Here is a 22290-nt window from a genome sequence, read left to right on the forward strand (position 1 = left end):
GACCAATTCTAGAAAATACATACATAAAATACCTAGTTCGGCGGAGAGGCCATTGGTTCACGTACAGTGGTGAAGCCAAGAATTTTCGCAAGGGTGTTCAAACTTGAAAGAAATGAAAAATTCCCCGACAAAGGGTGTTCAGTATATGTTATACACCTCTAAAAGCTAATATTTTATCTATATAAACAGTATAATATTTTGACGAAGGATAGTCAATTTACCATCCTTCGAATAAAGTAGCTTCGCCCTTGTTCACATACCCCATACATTACCCTTAAATCTGCATATTTACATCGTATATAAACTTTTGTCTTTTATGATTGAGGGCTCGTTTGGTAGCTAGTTACAGGGTAAACTATTCATGTATTATGAGTAACATAAGTAATACCATGTTTGATAGCCTTTAATTACTTTGTACAAAAGACAGCATAACCAATGTTATGTTTGGTTGTTTTTTTCATTGGAGATATAAGTAATACATGGATAAGTTATACAACAAATCTATATATTATTTCTGCAAGGTAGAATGTGGAATAACAAATACATGTATTAGTAATACATGGATTAAACAATCAAATAACCAAAAACACTCAAATTTATTTTAAATTACACATTGTATAATTAAAATAAAGTAAATATTTAACAAAAAATAATCTCTACATTACAAGTCATAAAATTACTAATTCTTACATAACTAATCCATTCATAACTAAATCATGTATAACTAAACCCTGCAAAACTAATCCCTATATTACTAATACCTGCATAACTCTAACCAATAACTAGATGACCCTAAGTGTACATTGAATCAGACTCGAAAGAAGATTTGATTAATGAAATCGAGAGATAGGTCTGAACTCTTGTCATTTAGGATAGCTCTATAAATAATAATTAGTTTCACATTTCACTGTATTCTAAAAGTAAAAATACTCACAATTCATTAAGATGACAAGATATCAATACGAGAAGAAGTTTCAAGATTTCAATTTACAAAGCTAAAACATAAAATAAAAAAAAATTATAGATTACAAATATAATTAATTTAGCACCTAAAGTGTACTTAAAGTGATTTCCAATGGTGCCATTGGCTGAGAGTTCGTCAAATTAAAGAGAATGCTTTGCAATTTGGAACAAATTCTTGCCCCTGAGCAATTACTACAATCCTTTTTTCAACCAAACATATAAAAAGTTTCCTCAGAAATGGTAGAGGAAATAGGGGATAGTATAAGAAAACTGGAGAAGTTAAGAACTACAATCATTAGGCAGCAAATTGAAATAACCATAATCTGTAATCCTACATTTGGGTGAGCAATTGGTGAAGATCAACTAGACAGCAAATTGCTGCATTACACAAGTGACAAGACAAACAATTTGGATGTGTCTCAGCTGAGTATATTCTTCCTCCCTTGGCACAAAAACTCATTGAAAGATGATGAGGAATCAAACAGGATAATTGAAGCAAGCAGACTAATCAGTCAGCTTCGAAAGCGGTCAAGAAGCTGAAAACAAAGGTGGCAAGATGTTAGAACCTAGGACGATACCTTCAGAGTTCAGATACAAAAACTGAAACATATCTGTAAATTAAATGCCACTGTCAACCATCTAACCATTTTTTCCCCAAGGCACATCATAATTGCCAATTATTAGCTTTGATTGCAGATCAAAGATTAATTACTATCTATTAGAACAAGAAAATTGCCCCTTTGAGTTCTAACGATGCATCTCGGGATTTAGTGAAGAATAAAGTGCGGATTTTGGTGGATGGTTTGGGGCACTACATGACATCAGACTGATAGATTTAATATGTTTCTATTCCCCAAAAAGAGTAGACTATGAGAAAAATTTGATCGTAACCAAAATGTGGCGCCCTATTGTAAGCAACAGTGGCACACTGGGCATGTTACTCCCTCCATTCAACATTTGGCCCTTCACATTTTTGATAAGGAACATTTGGCCCTTCACATAACCATTATCAAATGCGAATTTAAACAATATGACCACACTATAGGAGTGTGATTTGCACAACCAATGCATTGAGGACCAAATTGCAACTCCAGACAACCATCAAGGACCAGAAAAAACTTCCATTTTAGGGACCTCCAAAAAACAAACAATGAGAAGTGCAGAAAAGAAAGAAATGCGACGATAGCCAAAATTGAATTCAGGCATACAACAGTACAATATATAACACAACCAATCAAGGGACAATGCCCGCTTTCCTCGGTATTTAGGAAGAAAAAGAAACATCATCAACCCCATGTATCAGTATAATATATGCCTTTTTAAAGGAAAAATGACTTGAAGGAGCTGCCCCAAAGAAGCCATATCCTCTTTCAAAATTTAGCCACCAGAATTTGAGACAGAAATAAGTATTAACTCACCAGAGCAGGATACTGCAGAATCCATCCAAATACAGGAATCTGGAAAAGAAAAACCTTGATGGATGGCCAGAAACAGCTGCAGGGAAAAGATCATAGTCTAAATCTTTTGTGCTACCCAAGGAAAGATGAACGTGAAGAGAAAAATGAGAAAACTTGTTCGGAAAATATTCAGGAAAAGGTGCTCACCCGAAGAGAACAATGCATCCATATATTTCCACAATGATACCCACAACTGGCCAGCGAACGAATATAAGGAGGAGCCCGAGCATAAATGATATCGTGCCCTGGAGCAAAAGTCTTGTTTAGTTTCAGTCAAAGAAAGAAACTGAATAAATGACACCATCATTTATGTTTTTGAGTGAGATAATTAAGCACCCCATGTCAGTGCCCCTCCCCCCGGCTCTCTCCCTCACAATATGAAGACTATTACTGTATTCATTTTGCTTCGTATTAAAACAGTAAGAGTTGAGAACATAAAGCATTTGGATTCAGCAGCGAAATGACAGAAGACAGAGAAAACAGCAATGCATGAACGTAAAGGTTGAGAAAGCATGGACTAGAGAACCAATAGCCCTCGAAAGATAGGTAAGAAGGTCTGGGATTAGAGCAGAAAGTGCTAACCTATCAACTTCCGAAACATTAGCGTGAGTATCATTCAGAAAAAGAGACTGTAATAACATAGAAGACTATCTCTCTCTCTCTCACACACACACACACAACTCTCTCTCTCTCTCTCTCTCTCTCTCTCTCTCTCTCTCCCTACAACCTAACTTCCCCCTTTTTCTTGATGACCGAGAAATCCCCGAGGCCGTGGCGCACGGTACAAAGCTCGGTGGATAATGGATCTGCCCTCTACCCTTTTTCACTTAAACACCGGGCTATTATTTCTTTCCCTCTCCACTTCCGGCAAGAGCTTAGGGGTTTGCTTTAGAAAGTAACTTAAACCTAGAGTTATGACCACGAGAAATGGAAACCAAGCCACCTAAACAAGCTCAATATCATAGCTTAGTCGAACTAAAAGAGTGCAACAGGAATACAGCACGGTGGGTTGTAACTAATAGCAACACTATTAGTTGGATATGTAAGAATCTTAAAATAGCATTGGCGGGTACCAGAAATATCTGCAGAAGATGCAATTTATGAACTCCAGAATTTCAATACACATGGGAAATTGTGAGCATTGAACCCTTTTTCTCTTTCCTTTACTAAAACAAGAAGTTTATATTGCTTCACAAAAGAGTAATGGAGCCTCTCCCTACATTTTTATATTCATGATCTTTTCCCAGAGAGTCGGATCGTTTTCCAAATATCCTTTTATTCGGTATGTTCTTAGGCTTCATGGGTCTAAATTCTAGTGTTCTACTCATTTCTTCAACGATGCTTTTCTGGATTTTTTGAGCAGCTAGGAGACGCAATTATCCATACTTCATGGTCTGCTCCTTTGTGACCTTCTAATTCCTGGATTTCCTAATCTTCTTTCTTCAGTATTTTCAAATAGAAAGCAAAAATGATCAAAAAACTTTAACTCTGAGAACATATTAAAAATCTATCTAACAAGACAGAAAAATAACCTCGTGATAGAGAGCAACTAGTTTTCAGGGTCATATTTAGGCCACACTGAGACATAGTGTTCGATTGTAACAACCGAAGCTTTCAGAGAAGCCTAAGGATTAGGTGTAGCAACAAGCATGATGTATGCCTAATCAATCACATGGAAGGGATAAATCAGCTAGATCTATTAAACTACACCACAGAAATATGAGATTGCTTATATATACAGAAAATTGCTAACATATGTAGCAGAAAATGCAATGAATTATAACATAAGAATAGGATGTATTCCTCAATTACTTCTGTGCACTTTTACTTATCCAAAAAATATCTACCTTGTAGTTCACTTTGAAGAGTTGTAACGTGGAACGCCAGCCCAGCAAAAGTGCTACACCTGCCAACAAAAGTATCTAGGACAAGGTATGAAAAAGATATTTAGTTGGTCGTCTCATAAACCAAGATTAGTTAAAACATCCATAACTACTGTTTACTTACATTACCCAGCGCAAGCAAACCCCTGTCGAAGAATAAAATTATGGCAAGAAATGTGAAAAAGATGCCAAATCCAATGAGACCTAACCCAACCTCTGCAAGGTTAATAAAAAATTTCAAGGTCAGATGTTAGAGCTGTAGATCTCGAATGAAAACTTGAATGCATTTATGGCTCTTCGAAGCCTCTGGCAAAGGATGAGGTTTATCATAAAGGCATGCAAATTGATCTCTCTCTCTCTCTCTCTCACGCATACACACACACGTATAAGCACATGGATTCTAATGGCAAGATCAAGTGTGAGTCTAATTCAACTGTGTGAAGTATCATGACAAAAAATAGTTTTTCCAACAAGTTAAATTTCTTTAAAGAAGACTATTGAGTGAATCAACTCATATAAAAGTTTAATTGTTGAAGAGAGGACATATTTTTATTTATACTGGTCTTCCATATTCTCTCTCACAGGCCGATAATACTATTTTTCTTAGTCAACCACGTGGATTTTTTTTTATTTGAGTGCAGTGAGACTCAGATGCAGGACCTCAACATAATCTGATTATCCAACCGCAAAATACCAAGTTCCTTAGAAAAATGGTGAATTCTCTTCGAAGATAAATTCTTATTGACAATCTGGAGACTGACGGGGAAAGATGAGGATACTATTAGCAGTGAAATCTAATTTTTTTTACAAAGCCTTGTACATAGAGCCGGGGACTTGGAGAACAACAGTGGCTGGAAGTCATTTTTATAGCTATTAAAGGAGCCTTTGACAACGCTGGCTGGAAAGTTAGACATTTTACTATCATCATCTGTAGAAAATTCTTAAGAGTGATTAAAAAGTATGGTGTTACTTTATCACTGGGTGAACAAAGCCTTTTGATTTAATTCCATCATTTTTCCCAATAGTGGATATTGGTTACCATTTTTTAAGCTTCTTATTATATACATTATTTTGTTTCATATATAGGTGTGATAAAATGCATAGCAAGGATTGTAAAACTGAGAAAGAAAAACTAGACTTAACACTATCACATGGAACACAAAATGGAGTCTGTAGAAGCTAGTCAAAGGATGACGCTCACTTTTTTGCTCGTCTAATTCATATGCCATCTTGCTGCTACTCTCTTTCTTAAATCAGAGCTGCAATACCTTCCTACAAAACGATTAGCATAAGAATTTATACTTCTCTCCAGTAAGTAGATTAGCATAAGATTACAGCATACCGATTACAGCAGAAAGTCACCCAACCCAGATTCATCCACTTTACCTAATAGTCCTACATGTGTTGAGTTCAAATGGATCTCAATACACTGGCTGAAGCCAATCAGCTCTTTAAGCAGTTAACCAAATTACAACCAGTTAAAGCATCTCATTCTTTTTCATTTTTTTCCTCCTTTTTTTCTTTATTTTACCAAATGTTGCTTTTTCTCTTTGAAACTTTCATTTGACAAACAAAGTAAACATAAAATTGAAAGGGCTATCAGCAATTGCACCCAAGGGTGTGGCCTAGTGGTCAATGAAGTGGGTGAGAACCTTGAGGAATCAGGTTCAAATCCCAGCGGAGGCAAATACTAGGTGATTTCTTCCCATCTATCCAAGCCTTGGTGGATAGAGTTACCTGGTACCTGTTGCTGGTGGGAGGTGACACCACGGTTATCAAAAAAAAAAAAAAGGGCTATCAGCAATTACTCCCATATATAGAACTTCACTTTCCAACATAACCTAATTCTACAAGCGGCAGCGGTTATAGCAGCAGTATTTTAGCAGCTATTATAGCATGGCTAATTATCAGAAAAGATTGGCTGAGCATTATTCTCAGGTGAACTTTCTCCTTGAGCATCTGTGAGATTCTCAGAAGTGCTACCAAAGGTAAGAGCTAATAGAAAAGTCATCCATTCAGGTTTTAATTGCCGGCATGCAGTCTTGAGTTAGTTGCTTTTCGAATAAGTTCAACATGTAAGACTTAAAAAGCAAAACCTTGCACAAGCATAAAAATACAAATAAGCCACGAGTTTCACAAATACTGCAGGCTCACGTTTGCTAGAAGTGAACTAAAACTGAAGATGATAAATGAGAACTGTTCTTAGTAATCATGAAGAGAACCAACGTTCCTGGTTGAGGAGTTAGATGGTCATGATGTTCAATCCAACAAGAAGCACAGATTATCGAACGTAGAAGAGAAGACAATTTACTAAGCAGCAGATTCTATTACACAAATTTCATGAACCATTCCACATACTCCATTCATTCCACTTTGTTTGAACTATTACCTTATTAGACTATTCCAAAAAGAGTGACACAATTCTAGAGACTTTTATTGCCACAAATTTATTATAACATATTTAAGACCACAAGTTTCAAAAGTCTTACACTATGACATATTTTAGAACACAAATTTCAAAAATATTCTTTTATTTTTAAAGTTCATATTGAGTCAAACTATGCCAAACAAATTGAAACGGAGAGAGTAACATTACAGAGCTTTTCATTTTCCTTTTTTTTTGGCTTTTCTCATTGACCATCACCTGTAACTTCTTCTTTCCTGAACCAAGGATGACTCTATAGCACTGTATTTTACCTTCCCTTTTTTTCTTTTTAAACTCAAAAGGTGGGTTTTTTTAAAAAAATCGAGGAATCTACTATTTCCAGCTTTGGGTTTTTTTAATCAAATGGATTTTTGGCTAACCAAGACATTCCAAGTCTTTTTTCTTTTCTTTTTTTTTTTTTTTGGTTTCAGATTCTGGAAAACAAAAGGGGTACCTCTATTTCAATCTGTCCTCAAGAAAAAACAAAAAGAAAATCAGAAACTTTGACTAAAGGGCAAGAATATCGCAATTTTATGCAGTTAGTGTAACTGAATTCTACTGTGAAACATCAATAATAGCTACTTATATAATTTAAGACTTATAGCAAGTGGGATAAAAAGGAAATAAGTAATTACCAGTTAAAATCAGCTGTTTGCTGGCTATCTGTATGCAACTCGAGATCTTTCCTCGATTGTGAAGAGGTTCAGTTACGAGCAATTTGTACCTTTTGTATCGAGAAAGAATGTAGTATTACAAAAAGCAATAACCGCAAACTAGGAATGCGACTTAGTAAGCGGCCCGTTGAATACCATCACTAGCACCCTGACCGGACCCTGGATCGATATGATTCAGCCCAAAAGGTTGTCGAGACCCAACAAGGGGTGGATTGGGGTAATTAGTAGTGCTTTAGATTTGTAAATTGCATTTAGTATATGGCCTATAAATCGCAATATCCGAATTATGGCATGTATAAAGGTTTTTTATCATTCCACAAATGCATTTTGCATATTTATGAACAACACACCACTGAAATTGTTGAGACAATTTTGGGGAAAAAATTCTTATAGTAGTAGTCTCTCCTCGATGAAACTCATCTTCTTCCAGCTTGAATTTCAATCATGTCCTAGAAGCTAGCTTCACAGTTAAGAGATCAACGTGGACCTCAACTAACACAATCAGTAGTAGATTGAAGTGGTTACTCACATTATATAAATCTGATTTGCCTCAATTTTCGATTGATTTTCGACTCCATACATAAGGGCAGCCCGGTACACTAAGCTCCTGCTATGCTCGGGGTCCGGGAAGGGCCGGACCTTGGTCTATTGTAAGCAGGTATTTTTGCAAGACGTTGTTATCACGGCTCAAACTCGTGTCCATACATAAGTGCTTTAAAAAAAGCATGTTCAGATGCTGAAATAGCGATTCCCAAATAAATACTCAGAGAAAGTGGAACAGCGTAGTTAATAAATAAGCTGTCATTCTTTTTCCAATTAGGCGATTCTTTTCTTCATCTTCGATAAGCCTTCCTTGTTTGCCCCCTGGCATTTTCACAAACATAACCACAACTTCTTCATGGTATGATACCTATTTCTTTACACCATTTCACTAATTGCAGGAAATTTTCAAGAAATAAAAACAAAAAATGACAAGAATTCGAAAAGACTGATGTATACCAGTGAATCAATACATAAAATGAATGATCATATTATTGTTCAACAGTCTGGTGTTTCATAATCAATGACTCCAAAAAATCTACATGTATATATATGGATCAAATTGCAAAAAAAGAGAACACCTGAGATAGGTGATCCTCAATTGTACACAACAACTAAACAATGTGCGAGTCATCTATGCAAGCACTCTCTGACCCAAAATAGGGGACATTGGTAATGCAACTATAGAACAATGCTGAAAGAATGAATTAAGATACAACTCTAACCTCTTATCCGCAAAAACTACACGTAAAACCCCAAAAGTATTGACTCTACAACAGATGGTGAACTCAACAGGCTATTCACTAGGAAACATTCTTTACTTTCCAAATTGACAGGCTTAAGCTCATTGGTATCCACCACCGAATGATTGTTGGCCATAGTTACCGTTGCCCATCATGGGATTGTAGCCTCCTGGCATGGTAGATCCAGGAGGAAATCCAGTTGGCTGTTGCATGTGGACTCCTTGCCCGAAGTTCATGCCCATTCCCATGTTCATTGGTCTATTCATCCCCATTCCCATGCCCATATGCTGGTTTACTCCATATGCTCCCATGCTCGCACTCGCTCCAGGAGCACCAGCACCCATACCCATTCCCATGCCCATGCCAGACCCTACCATTGGATTTGATGAAGGCCTTAGAGCACCTGCGCCAGCACGACCAATACCAGAACCAGAACCCATTGCTTTGCCCATGGTAACAGTTGATGTCACAGGGGCTGTACTAGGTTTCTCCATCCTCTTCTCCTTGCGGTTAATAGCATCAAAATCCACACCAATATCAGCTAAAGGATTTGTCTTAGCTGCATAAACAAAAAATGCAACTTTATAACTACTAAGGAAAAAGAAAAGAAAATTCAGATTTCAGAGGCAAAAGCATGAGAACCTACGTCCAGAAATGTTCAAATTGACCAATCCACGGCTCAGCGTATCCGCCCAAACAGTAGATTTTGTCTCAAATTTGTCTTTGGCTGGCTGGTTGCTGCTGATGAGAGGTGTTGAAACTGGAGTAGACTGTGGGGGTACTGAAAAATTACTTGTTTGATTTTGTGAATATTGAAGATTCATTTGTGAAGGTATATCGGATGCTGTAGCTGGCTGCGCAAGGAAAGATGATCCAGTAGGAGTTTGACCCATTTGCATACTAACTGAACCTGTAGATCCCAATCCTGTGCTGTAGCCTCCAAAGTTAGCAGTAGTCTGCAGGGAGTGACCAGCAGTGACCTGAATTCCAGGGTGGGGAAAGGAACCCGATGCAGATGGGAAGCCATTAAGAGATGCAGGGCCATTTTGCGGCCCAAAACTTGAATGTGGTGTTTGGCCAGGTTGAACTGAATAACCAACAAAAGATGGAGAATTGCTCGTTTGACCAGAGAACCCAATCTGAGATACAGGTTGCCCATGGATGGGAAAACTTGTTTGCGGTGACTGTAAAACAGGTTGAGCTGCAAAACCTGTTAGTGAAGCAGCATGACCTGTTGGCTGTGCAGCTAGCCAACTGTCAGATGGAAAACCTGTCTGTGCCGCAAGTTGGGCACTTGGGATCGCATGGTCATTCGAGGGATGCACAGAAGGTGAAGGAGCAGAAGGCGGGAGAATATCAGCCAATATATCAATATCGTGGTTGGATGTGGACAGCTCCTGCTGAGCGTAATTGGGTGCTGCATATGTTGTACTCGGGACCTCAGCACTCTGAGGGACTGACAGAAAAACCTCAGCACTTTGATTTGAGTTGGGAAGGAAAGATGGAGGAGCAATGTTCTGCGGCTGAATTTGCACTGTCTCTGAGGTTGGTACAGCTTTGAACGGACCATCACCAAAAGGATCCTCAAACATCTACAGGAAAAGCACAAACTTCAGTCGTTAAGTAAATGACAACATATGATGATTAAAATACTGGTGTGTAATATGATATAGGCATACAACATATGATTAAGATCGTCAATTTCCATTTACATAGTCCTCTTCATGTCTGCTGTGTTTTTGGCTTATCTAACCTCCTTCCAACCACACACAGATAAAGCCAAAATTTGTTAAAATTTGTCAATAAATATCCAGGCAAATGGTATCAAACAAATAACATCAAGCGCGCTGGAGGGAATGTAATATACATTATCCGCCCTGCGGATTTAGAAGATAAACCATATGACAATCAAATTATAAAGGTAGACTTGATTTCTTCAATTCTGAAATTCAAAGAGGTTTAACTACAAAATGGTTCCAAAAGTCAATGAGATCATCTTAATTAAAAACAGAAAACACATGAGATTACTTCAAGTCGACTCTTAAACCAAAAAATTGGAGCAGAAAAAGGCTTTCAACTTTTTAAAAATATTGCCAGGGTGGAAAGGATTACTTCAAGATGCCCACTCACAGCTTGAGATATTGCCTCACCTCACCTTGTGCTTTCAACTTTTTCAAAATATTGCCTGGTTGGAAAGAGGGAAGTCTAGAACAAGGGGAAGTAAAAACGCGAGGGTAAGAGTCATTTCCCCCATTAGAGCAAGGCAGATCAGCGTCTCTACAACCTCCACCTATAACTTTTTTCAGCCCTCGAGAAAGGGGATGAAAAGGAAGAAATATAGAGGCTCCACTAAAGGAAGGCCAATTAATCAGCTTCCTCCCTTCTTCATAACTTAACCAAAAGGTGATTAGTACATGACTGTTAGGATAAAGAGGGCATAAAATGAAGTACAAATTAAACTTGTCTATGAACTAAAGCCAACCTGGTTAGGGACAGAAGATGCAGGTGATGCTCCGCCAAACATAGGTTCAGAACTAGTAGGCCCAAAAGGATTAACCTCAGAGGTGGTTGTAGTTGCTGATACAAGGGCTAATGAATTGGAGGAGAATGGCTCAGACAAGGAGCCAAGTAAATTCACTTCAGTGCCACCGGAAGTAGTTGGCATGGCACCATTCGATTGAGCTCCGGCCACTGCTCAAACAGCAGTAAAAAGTGTTAGCTCAGAACAATTAAGCAACACATGCCGTGATGTGCAATAAATAAGTAAAAGTATAGGGCAGATGGAGTCTGGTAAACTTATACTGCATTTAAAAAGCATATAAAAAGTATCAGATTTTCCAATGTGACATGGAAAATAACCTATCAATCAAAATTTACTTATAAAAATGTCACTAATCAACATATGAAGAAATCCAAATCCATATAGTAGCTTCAATTACTATAGTTAAATCTCTGAATTGCCCTTATTTTATAATCCCTATGCCAAACAATGACGTCTACATGTGACTGCGTACTTTTTTTAAGATAAGAAGTGAATAAAACGGGATAACATGGGGGCACAAGTTGCCTTTTAGTCTTATAAAATAAGAAAAGAGAGTGTTGTCTGAGTGAGAAGTGGGTCTTAAAAGAAGTAAATTATAGAAGTTATCTTTCTGGTGAACTGCTCATTTTAAATTGCAAAATTCTCTTCTAGAGAATCGATCATTGCTTTTGAAGACAAAAAGAGAAGGCTTATGTTCTTGTTAAAACCAACCAAAGGAGTATATCTATATCAGCATATTCATTTAGCTTAAAATTTTCTGTTTATTTTAGGTGTATTCCATAGAGTAAACATATGAACTTGTAGTTTCCAAAATGGCAAAATACATTTTCATGTTGAACAGTTTCTAAAAAATCATAAAATCTTCAAAGAATAGAGGGTCTTCAAAAACCCCAATCAAGTAAAATGACCTAAATCATGCAACGCGATTGAGTAACACTTTTAACTGACAGAGGATAACCCATACAACTAAAGATTACTCTAAGAAGGTCCCAGCTAGCGAGGACAACAGGAAACCAATAAGTCTTCATTACCAAAGTGTTTGACTACACTGGTATACTAGAGCATTAAGTTAAGTATTAATTTGCCTGCTGATCTTTAAAGTAGGTCACTACCTGAAAAAGAAGCCCGGGGATCAAATTCATCAAAACTTTCAATATCCTTGTTCTCAGGTGGAGCAGCAGCTGGTACTGGAGTGGGCAATGAAGCAGCAGTTGGAGCAGGAGCAGGGGTGGTTGCTTGGTTTGGACTCCCAATTGAATGAGGAGAAGAAGATTTAGGAGCAGATGCTGAAGGTGTTTCCCCATTCCTTTTACAAAGAAAAATAAAAATCAATACAAAATTTGCAGGAAGAGGAGTTGAGTTAAGAATCTTCTCACACAACTATTACCTTTCACTACGTGTGGGGCTTTGTGATGTACCAATAGCTTCCTCATAACTGGGAGGTGCATCAAGGTTTTGTTCAGAAAACCTTCTTTCTAGCCGCATATCAGTAACACTGAAATTGAATATGTATAATTTTGTCATAAATGGAACCATTCTCTAATTGATCTAATGTTGTATATGCATGTTTATGTATCATCCAAGTGAGTACAATGTGCTGTGGTTCCTCTTTCGGGTCACTTAAACCAATCTAGTAACAGAACTTGAGAAAAACTAAAAAGAGTTGATAATATCACCTTCCATCTTGAGGACGATCCTCAGCCCTTGCACCACTTCCTCTGTTGGTAAAAGGTAATAGTCAACCATGAAGATTAAAGTAATGCATTACTAGTGAAGAAGGCCAGAATATTAATGAATAGATGGAAATTGCAAATCAAATTTCAGAATAATGGCAGGAATCAAAAAGGGTGCTAGAAGAGATCTTATTCCGTTTTCTATCAGAATTTGAAACTTACACTATGTCATGAAAAACTATGCCTTCTAAGATATACAGAAAGGTGCAAAGACAAACCTAGAAGAATATTGACCATCATCATCATAAGCACAATTCCTGTCTCTGTCAGAGCTCCTACTTCTTGAGTCATAACTATAATCATCTACACTTCGACTTCTTCCACGATGATCATCATCCCTGTTTCCATCTCGGCTGCGTTCATCATAACCTCTACCATAGCGATCCCCATCACGGCTGTATGAGTCACCATACCTGCCATATTTATCCTCATCTCTTCCATAGCCATTTCTCTCTTCATCTCTGCCTCCATAACGATCCTCCTCATATCTGTCACCATACCCTCCTGAACTGGAATACGAACCAGGTTGATGCATATCACCCACTGATGTGTTGCGGAATCTACCAAGAAGATGAGAAATATCAAGACAACTTGCCATTGTAAGGACTACCAACGGAAAAGAACCAAAATTTGGCAAAATATTTGCCAAATTTTTGGAATAGGGAATAGTTAGGGATATTTACGTATCACCAGTGTACAAGGACAAATATGAATGTAGTGCAGTATAAATTTGTAGACGAACTACCAGATTGAAGTAGACTTACTTGTCCCTATTGGTAGCTGCCTTTTGGCGGACTTCTTGGATCCTCTCCTTATCATTTACAAGAACAACAAGACTCTGAGATTTCTTTCTCACATTGCTTCCTTGATCTCTTCCACTAGCGTCAATGTATTGAAAATTGGTTAACGTCTGTGATAATGACAGGAGAAAACAACAATTAACAGATTTTCTAAATACTAAAATTTGCAGAACATGTCATAACATTCATAAATCAAAAACAAAGAAGAAACTTACAGATATCTGGTATACGTGTTCCCTTATTTCATCTATGACACGCTCAGACCCATTGGCTACTAAATAATCCAAAACAGTTAAAGCCTGAAATTAACCATCGGCCATTAGATTAGACTACATATAACAAAGCAAGCAAAGCACGTATTTGTTCTTGGTATGACACAGAAGGATTTGGTAACACAAAAAATGCCACATTCAGAAAATATCAAACCAATCTGAAAATTTTCCAGAGACATTTAAAATGCAACCTTGGGTGGGAGGAGGAAAACAAAGTCAAGCATCACAAACCTTGTACACATGCCGCCAATTCTTTCCAGTATCACTGATACGCTTCCAAATTACAGCCATAATCATTTGGTACTCATGACTGAAAATTTTGCAATGAACTCTTAAATAGGAGAAAAGCAAAAAAGAATAGCACAATTGAATACAGATGCTGGCACAAACAAGCTTACTAGTTTCTTGAAGCCTGAGCTATATCTGCAAGAAGTGATCCATGAGGACCCCAGGGCTCATTGCTAGTCGCATCAAGCACCTTAAGATGCCAAAAAGTAAACAGATGAGAAAATTATGTAGAAAGTACTATGAAGATCAACATATTTTCCATGCTTCTTGTGCAGTTCCGCTCATCTAAGATTAGACAATATTACCCAGAGTCGAAAAAGATATGCTTGGCATAGATATCAGGTATGTTAGATTTTTGTCTATCCAATTCTCTGATCCGAAGTGTGGGCTATCATTCAGCGCCAAGCAAATGAAAAGGCAATTAGGTTTGTTGTGGCATATGCAGACAAAAAATACATAATACCAAAATAAAAGGCAAGAATGTAAAATAGTTCGACAGTCATCGGTCATTCTTTTCCTTTTTTTCCTGACAAAGGTGGTGTCCGGGCCAGCTTACATAGACTATTCCACCGGTACCTGCTACCTCCCACTAGCACAGGTACCGGATAACCCACCAAGGCTTAGGCAGATGGAAAGAAATTACCAAGTGAATTTTTGTCTCTGTTAGGATCTAACCCTGATTTCTAAATCGGTCATTAACAAGGGCATCAATGTTCTACATATGGATGGATCTATTAGTGCAAAAGACTGAAATTATGGACACTGGACAGAACCTAGTTGTTTCTGAACTTAAACAGATTTTATACTCCCCTTCCCGGCCACATCTTCTCCTTATTCCCTTCTTTACAAACGATTTATGGCAAGATAAGAGAAATCAGTGATGGTTGCACTACTGCAAAAGCTACTCATAAGATTCAAACTCGCAAAAGTAAAAGAAACCACCTCGCAGATGGAACCAGAATATAGATAATGACCTAACACAAAGAAGCATGCCTTTTTTTTTAATTAATTTGAAACTACTTACAACAAAAAAAGATTAGTTTTGAAACTATCACTTCTTGTATCCAGGCATGATGCTTCCATCAAGGCAATAGGCCTGGTTAGCAAAACCTTATTCGTTATTGGCTATTAAAGAACATCGCATTTATTTCTGAACCATTCAAAAAGTTTGTAAAATAATTTCATAGTTGCATATCACCATTCATCATGAGTTCTTTTACATTTTCAAAAGTTTATCCGTGACAATTGTTTCTTGTATTAAACATTTTTCAATGAAGACTAAAATGAACACACTCTACATAATAGTTTTGTGCTCCTCCTTTCAAGAGATAAATCTCAACCCCAAGTCCCAAATGGAAGGTTGTGCAATATTTAGTTGGTGATGGGCAAGACAAACTTGCAGTCCCATTTTCGTATTCCCTGAAGTAGATCTAGTTTTGTAGTTGCACAGAAAGAACAGATGTCAATCTAACAAAAGGGTCAAGGAATATAACTTACTTTTTGTTCTATTGAAGGGACCTTAAGAACTTTTTTGTTCACCCCTCTCTTGCTGCAATAAAAGGAAAAAGTAGCTAATTCCATATCAACCCAAAGATTTAACATGAGCAAGCAGCATATGAAAGACAAAAAATTTTAAAACCTAATTGAATATTATTTGAAGGGGAGTCTTGGCGTAACTTGGTAAAGTTGCTGCCATGTTACCAGGAGGTCACGGGTTCAAGTCGTGGAAACAGCCTCTTGCAGAAATGCAGGGTAATGAGAAGTACCAAAAGGTGGAGGACCTACCAGTAACAATATTCTGCTAGTTACTACAGAATTTATACAAGAGTCTTAGAACTATTAAAACTTACATGTCTCTCACAGTTTGACCAAAGGCCTTCTTCATTTTGGCGTATACTTAGCAGGCCAGGTACTCTACAAAAAACGAGCACCCTTCAAGTGACTCTGCAGAGACAGACGAAAGTCATTTATATCCATGCACCATCTTTGACGTTCAACTAAGCAGACGTTCAGGGGTTCAAAAATGAATATCATCTTTCACCCGGAAATGAAAAACAAATTATGACGTTCATTTGCAACTCGTTTCTGGTTAGAAGTCATTTCCTCAACCCACAAGTTCCAAAAACCCAATCTTTACAAGTGAAACAGAGGCATAGATTCGACAAAGAAGACAACCAAATAAAGATATCTTCAACACCAGCAATCAATATTTACATTACATATAACACGTCGTAGCACAAATCATCGGTGAAATGTTGCAATTATCCTTGTTTCATTGCCCTTTGTTTTCATTTCTTTTGCCAACCAATCCAAGTACGAAATCAAGTCATACGCAGTGGCATTTTGTTGCATTTGATTTTCGCAAACTATTTCATCAAAGAAACAGCAAAATTACAGCCATTTTCACAAGTAGATTCAGCAAATGCAAACAATAAATAAACAAACTCCAGAAAAAGGTTAATCAATAAGCATTAAACCCAAAATTCCATACAATCCAGCCACGATTCATATTCTATATTTCCTGTTTCATTCACAATTTGTTAATTCATCATTTTAAAAAATTGCTGAACAATCGAATAACAAAATGAAGCATTATTAATTACCATTTTTGGATTTAATTTTTCCAACTCAAATCACCAAAGGTACAAAATTACCTCAAAAATTGGAAATACAAATGACAGATAACCATAAAAAATTATACACATGAATGAGTCAATGAAAAGCCAACTAAGGAGATCTAAAACAAAAAATGGTATAGGAAAAAATATGAAAAAGAGATGGAATTAAATGAATTGAAATGTGAACCTGATGAGGTGAGATTATACCACCCTCCTCCCAGTACCAGATCTGATGGTGGAATAGTGAATATATATAGAGAGAGAGGGGGGGGGGGGGAAATAGCTACAAAAATGAGAGAGAGAGAGAGAGAGAGAGAGAGAGGTGTAACGTTAACGTTAAAAGAAAAAGAAATAATATGAAATAAAGAGATTCGTCAAGGGGGATGTGGGATGTGATGAAGGAGCAAGACAACACACCTTGCACGTAGGAATATACAGACGAGAGTTGGAAAAACTGAGCAGACATAAATTGCATATGGTGAATGCGTTTTATATGTCGCGTTTATTAAACACGATATAAGTAGTAGCATTTATAAGTGGCTGGTAGTAACCGGCTTACTAAGGTCGCTTATTCTTTCGTAAAGGCAAACTGCGTTTTACAATGCGATTTATAAGTCAGCATTTTTTAATTGCTATATGTAAGTTGCATTCAGCTATGTCGGATTCGTTTAATTTTTAATATCTATCCTTACTCTTAAGTTATATTCTAGAAATGAGTTTACATATTTATGATATTTTCTTAAAAATAGCACACCACAATTTTTTTTGAAAAACAATGGATATTTTCTAGAAGTATTTTTATTTCCTTCAAAAACTAGCTGAAGCACGCAATTTGTTCATACAATTGATGTCTAATAACCTGTTTGACTACCAAGCTTGTGGGAGGTGAAAAAAAATACTTTTTTTACGACTTGGAAAAAATACTTTTTCTTATATTTGTGATATTTGGCCAAAAATAAAAAGTATTTTAAGTTTGTGTGTAGCAAGAGAAGCAAATTTTTTTTTTGGGTCACTCCTCAACACATTGCTAAGCATACAAACATGCAACAACATAATGCTAGTAAGGGAAGAGCTAAAGAAGATCGGAATACTTTCCAGATATTGGTGAACGAGGAGCTTTAATGTGCATGAAAAAATCAGTAATGGTATGAATGTGGGAGGAGAGCCTAATTCTCCCATTGAACATGGATAATCTCATGTGCTGGAATGTTAGGGGCATGAATGCTCCTAACAAACAAAAGGAGGTCAAAGTATTTTGTAATAAAGAGAATATTGGTTTGATAGGATTATTGAAAACTAAAAATAAAGGTAAGCAAGGTGGATCAACTAGCCAGCAAATTTTTTGGTGGTTGGGGGTATATTACAAACTTAGCTGAACATTATAATGAGAGAGTTTGGGTAACTTGGAGACCTGAGTGATTTAAAGTTGATTTATTGACTATGTGTGCGCAGGCAATCACATGTCAAATTAATCATGTGAGTTTACAAACTACTTACATAATGACATTTGTATATGCGCATAATACTTAGGAGGAAAGGAGAAGTCTATGGAGTTATCTGAAAGGCGTGAATAATGGAATGACACATCCTTGGATTGTGGTGGGAGATTTCAACTTTGTTTTAAACCTGGAGGATAGGATAGGTGGTACACATATTACTATGGCTGAGATCTCTGAATTTCATAAATGCATTGAAAAATATGGACTACTTGAGTTCCCCACGACTGGTAGTCGATACACTTGGAATGATAGACATGAGGATAGCAGGATTATGTCAAGAATTGATTGGGCTTTCATCAATTCAGCATGGCTAAATAACATGACTAGTTTTCGAGCACAATTCCTACCAGAAAATATTAGTGAACATTGCCCTTTAAAATTGACTCCATACAGTGCACAAAGGAAGAACAAGCTTGCTTTCAAATTTTGTAATGTGTGGTCCTCACATTCAGATTTTATGGAGGTAGTAAAGGAAGGCAGGATGCAATCAATCTAGGGGTGCAGCATGTTTCAAGTTGTGAAGAAGATAAAATTGCTGAAGGTTAAATTTAAAAGTTTCAGTAGAAGACATTTTAGTGACATTGTAGCAAGGGCAGATGAAGACAGGTTAGCACTTGCAAAGATACAGGCAGAATTGCATAGAAATCCTCTTGATACTAGAATTCAACAGGAAGAGAAGGTTCTCTTTCAAAGGTTCAAGAGGTTATCCTATCTTGCAATGGTTTACCTCCAACAAAGAAGTAAAGTAACATGGCTCAAATTGAGTGATGATAACAATAGATATTTTTTCTCTGTGTCAAACACAGAAAACTACAACAAGCAGTTCTTCAGTTGACAGACAAGCTTGGTTGAATGGTGACAGATCAACAAGAGATAGCGGATGTGTTTGTGGAATATTACCAAGAGCTACTAGGGACTAAAGGGAGTAATAGAATAGCTGCTTTTCTGAGTTTTATGAAAAATGGACATACTTTGACTACATCACAACAACTGAAGCTGGTAAGGCCATACATAGTTGCTGAAGTCAAAGAAGCAATGTTTAGCATTGAGGAAACTAAGAGTCCAGATCCGGATGAATATGGTAATGAGTTCTATAAGGCATCATGGCCCATTATAGGGGCACTACTGTAATTCTGGATTTTTTTGACAATGGCCAACTCCTAACTTAGATAAATTCAACAAATATTGCACTGATTCCAAAGGTAAAAAATCCTCAGCTAGCCAGTCATGCTGTAATATTATCTACAAACGCATCTCAAAGGTAATCAGTAAGAGACTCAATGAAGCACTTTCTGCCTTGGTTGCTGACAACAAAGTTGCTTTCATTGAAGGGAGATCTCCCATACACAATGTACTAATATGCCATGATTTTTTGAGACACTATAATAGGAAGACTATACTTAGATATCTAATAAAAATCGATCTTAAAAAGGCGTACGATATGGTTAGCTGGAATTTTTTAGAAGAGATACTCAGAGGTTATGGATTTCTTATACCATTTATAAAGCTCATTATGGTATGTGTGACATCAACATAGAGAAGGCTATGGATATTTTGAAGAAAAGAGATGGCTCAGACAAGGAGACCCAATGTCTCATCTTCTCTTTGTGTTGGTTATGAAATATCTTTCAAGAGTTCTGAGGAAAATGGGTGACCTGCCGAACTTTCAATATCACTCTATATACAAAAGCACTAAGCTAACTCATCTTATTTTTGCAGATGACTTAATGTTGTTTTGTAAAGGCAACATAAATTCTATACACAAAATGATGGAAGCTATCAATCATTTTAGTATTGTTTTAGGTTTAGTGACCAACTTGGACAAATCACATATATTTTTAGCTGGGATTGAAGAGGATTTGAAAAGGGTAATCTTGGATGCTACTGGGTTTTCTCTTGGCTCACTACCTATGAGGCACCTTAGACTCCCCCTAACTTCAAAGAAGTGGAGCAAAGTGGAATGTCATCAGCTAGTGGAGAAGATCACAATGAGGATCAATTCTGGTAACTCGAAGCAACTTTCCTATGCTGGTAGATTGCAAGTCATCAATGTTGTGCTTTTTCTGTGTATAACTTTTGGGGAGCTATTTTTATTCTCTCTCAAAGTGTGTCTAAAGAAATAGATAGGAAGTGTAGGGACTACTTATGGGACAACACTGAAGAGCATATAAAAATATTTTTGGTTGCTTGGGAAAAAATTTATCAACCAAAGAAAGTTGGAGATATCAAAGGATGCAAGCAATGGAATGCTGCCTCTATAGGTAAGCTTTTATGGCAATTGGTGGGAAAAAAAGGACATGTTATGGGTCAAATGGGTACATGGTATATATATGAAGACTTGTAGGGACATATGGGCTCATCAACCACCTATGGATTGTAGTTGGTATTGGAAGTAGTTGAATGAACTAAAGAAAAAAATAGTACAGTGGTACACAAGTAACATTTATAAGCTGACAAGTAGCAGCGTTTACTCTGTTTCATGCAGCTACATTGATATGGCTTATTTAAGTACAAGGTTGCGAGAGGCAGAGCTGATTTAGAGTGGACTAATATTGCCAAGGCAGCGTGTAATGTTATGGTTAGCAAATCAACAAAAACTGGTGACTAAGGAGAGATTGATGAAGTTGCATATACCTGTCTCAGGAGATACTGCATGTTGTTTATGTGGACTGGATGTTCTGGAGACGCACTTGCACTTATTTGCAGAGTGTCAATGGATTACCAACTTAAGAGTTGATCTAGTTACTTGGTCTGGTATCGATATCCCTACAAAGAATGTATCTGAAACATTACAATGGATAAGAGGAAGGTATTGGAGACAGTTTCGAAAAGAAGTTGCAGCAGCTATTCTTGGTGCTATGATCTACTACACCTAGCAAACTAGGAATTGGAGGATCTTTAGACAAATTTGCTTAACCACGGAGTTATGTGGCAGTCAGATTAAGAAGGAACTACATGCTAGGATCAGCATACGAGCAGGCTCAAGAAAGGCAAGAAATTGTCAAATGTTAGTTAGTCGATTTTGTAGTTAGAGCAAGTATAAAGTAGATTGTTTGTATTTTTTGGGGGGCTAATATTATTGTTTGGACGTATACTAGACGCCTTTAGTGTGTACAAACCTTTGGTTATTATGGTAATATTCACAGATTATTGCCAAAAAAAAGAAGAAGCAGTTTTTATGCTGTTGGAAAGAAATTACAAATTATATCGGGAAGCAAAAGATGAAAATTAATTTTTTTTATAACGAGAAGATGAATTAATTGTTTTAAGACAAAAATATCCTTACCATAAATTTATATTTATCAAATCATCTATCATTAATTTAACTCACATATCTCTTAAATATAAATACAACTCTCCCCTCCACTTTTTTTAACTATATTTATATTGATTAAAGGCCTTAACATATATTTTTATTATTATTTTAACTAAATAAATATAAAACTTAATTAAAATATTTCATGAAATAATAATTAAAATTATTTCTTTATTTAAATATCATTTATTATAAAATAAATTTTATTAATGTCCTTTTTCATAATTTGACAGCCACATTAAAACAGTTCTTGAAAGAAACACTTCACGAGTAAATTGACCAAACATAAATTGGTGCTTTTTAAAAATACTTTTCTGAAAAGCTATTTTGACAAAAAACACTTATAAAAGTAAGTACTTAAAAATTTCACCAAACAGACTCTAAGTATTTCTTTTTTTCTTGTTTTTATTGTCAAAAACTGGTGAAACACACACCTTTATCCTATAATTGATGTCTAAATCCTTGTAATAAAAAGTTAATATGTATAGGGTAAAATATGTTATGCTAAGTGGTTGCATAAAAGGGTGACACGTGGAG

The 22290-nt window shown here is 36.6% G+C and overlaps 3 protein-coding genes across 11 annotated transcripts; 1 reads left to right on the plus strand and 2 right to left on the minus strand.

Annotated features, from left to right (window-relative positions):
• Positions 1–936: 936 nt before the first annotated feature.
• On the minus strand, positions 937–7889 carry LOC107779971 (vesicle transport protein GOT1). 4 transcript variants are annotated; one of them, XM_075229141.1, is made up of 8 exons: positions 7364–7889; positions 5956–6053; positions 5505–5575; positions 4428–4519; positions 4268–4342; positions 2568–2665; positions 2382–2457; positions 937–1499 (listed from the first exon to the last, which is right to left on the minus strand). In XM_075229141.1, the coding sequence occupies exons 3-8, from the start codon at positions 5530–5532 to the stop codon at positions 1476–1478; spliced, it is 393 nt and encodes a 130-aa protein (XP_075085242.1). In that variant the 5' UTR covers positions 5533–5575; positions 5956–6053; positions 7364–7889; the 3' UTR covers positions 937–1475. The 4 variants fall into 4 exon arrangements, with proteins under 4 accessions (XP_075085242.1, XP_075085240.1, XP_075085241.1 ...); XM_075229139.1 differs by lacking the exon at positions 5956–6053 and having other exon boundaries at positions 7364–7886; XM_075229140.1 differs by lacking the exons at positions 5956–6053; positions 7364–7889 and adding an exon at positions 6948–7237.
• Positions 7890–8412: 523 nt separating this feature from the next.
• LOC107779986 (clathrin interactor EPSIN 3-like) lies at positions 8413–17420 on the minus strand. 6 transcript variants are annotated; one of them, XM_075229148.1, is made up of 15 exons: positions 17126–17335; positions 16171–16264; positions 15998–16101; positions 15818–15869; positions 14431–14510; positions 14264–14342; positions 13976–14059; positions 13725–13870; positions 13179–13520; positions 12904–12945; positions 12615–12722; positions 12340–12533; positions 11168–11376; positions 9332–10277; positions 8413–9244 (listed from the first exon to the last, which is right to left on the minus strand). In XM_075229148.1, the coding sequence occupies exons 6-15, from the start codon at positions 14327–14329 to the stop codon at positions 8787–8789; spliced, it is 2595 nt and encodes an 864-aa protein (XP_075085249.1). In that variant the 5' UTR covers positions 14330–14342; positions 14431–14510; positions 15818–15869; positions 15998–16101; positions 16171–16264; positions 17126–17335; the 3' UTR covers positions 8413–8786. The 6 variants fall into 6 exon arrangements, with proteins under 6 accessions (XP_075085249.1, XP_075085247.1, XP_075085245.1 ...); XM_075229146.1 differs by having other exon boundaries at positions 16022–16101; positions 17126–17276; XM_075229144.1 differs by lacking the exons at positions 15998–16101; positions 17126–17335 and adding an exon at positions 17356–17420.
• A 1096-nt stretch (positions 17421–18516) lies between these two features.
• On the plus strand, positions 18517–21313 carry LOC142169172 (uncharacterized). The gene is made up of 6 exons (XM_075230405.1): positions 18517–18900; positions 18979–19177; positions 19300–19518; positions 20241–20468; positions 20561–20698; positions 21081–21313. Exons 1-6 carry the CDS (start codon positions 18517–18519, stop codon positions 21311–21313), a joined length of 1401 nt encoding a protein of 466 aa, XP_075086506.1.
• The last annotated feature ends 977 nt before the right edge of the window (positions 21314–22290 follow it).

The sequence above is a fragment of the Nicotiana tabacum genome, chromosome 14 (assembly GCF_000715075.1).
Source record: "Nicotiana tabacum cultivar K326 chromosome 14, ASM71507v2, whole genome shotgun sequence".
NCBI lineage: Eukaryota > Viridiplantae > Streptophyta > Magnoliopsida > Solanales > Solanaceae > Nicotiana > Nicotiana tabacum.

What these genes read in the sequence shown, in the direction of transcription:
- LOC142169172 (XM_075230405.1), top strand. Translation starts at nt 18,517, where the DNA reads ATGACACATCCTTGGATTGTGGTGGGAGATTTCAACTTTGTTTTAAAC. An exon ending in TCCAGATCCGGATGAATATG is followed by an intron (nt 19,519 to 20,240) that starts GTAATGAGTTCT and finishes GTATTGTTTTAG; the next exon opens with GTTTAGTGACCAACTTGGAC. An exon ending in ATGGAATGCTGCCTCTATAG is followed by an intron (nt 20,699 to 21,080) that starts GTAAGCTTTTAT and finishes TACCTGTCTCAG; the next exon opens with GAGATACTGCATGTTGTTTA.
- LOC107779986 (XM_075229144.1), bottom strand. Translation starts at nt 16,205, where the DNA reads ATGAAGAAGGCCTTTGGTCAAACTGTGAGAGACAT. An exon ending in CATCTTCTGTCCCTAACCAG is followed by an intron (nt 10,278 to 11,167) that starts GTTGGCTTTAGT and finishes CTTTTCCTGTAG; the next exon opens with ATGTTTGAGGATCCTTTTGG. An exon ending in CAATTTGAACATTTCTGGAC is followed by an intron (nt 9,245 to 9,331) that starts GTAGGTTCTCAT and finishes TTGTTTATGCAG; the next exon opens with CTAAGACAAATCCTTTAGCT.
- LOC107779971 (XM_075229141.1), bottom strand. Translation starts at nt 5,532, where the DNA reads ATGGCATATGAATTAGACGAGCAAAAAA. An exon ending in TGAATTAGACGAGCAAAAAA is followed by an intron (nt 4,520 to 5,504) that starts GTGAGCGTCATC and finishes TTAACCTTGCAG; the next exon opens with AGGTTGGGTTAGGTCTCATT. An exon ending in TCTTCAAAGTGAACTACAAG is followed by an intron (nt 2,666 to 4,267) that starts GTAGATATTTTT and finishes CTTTTGCTCCAG; the next exon opens with GGCACGATATCATTTATGCT.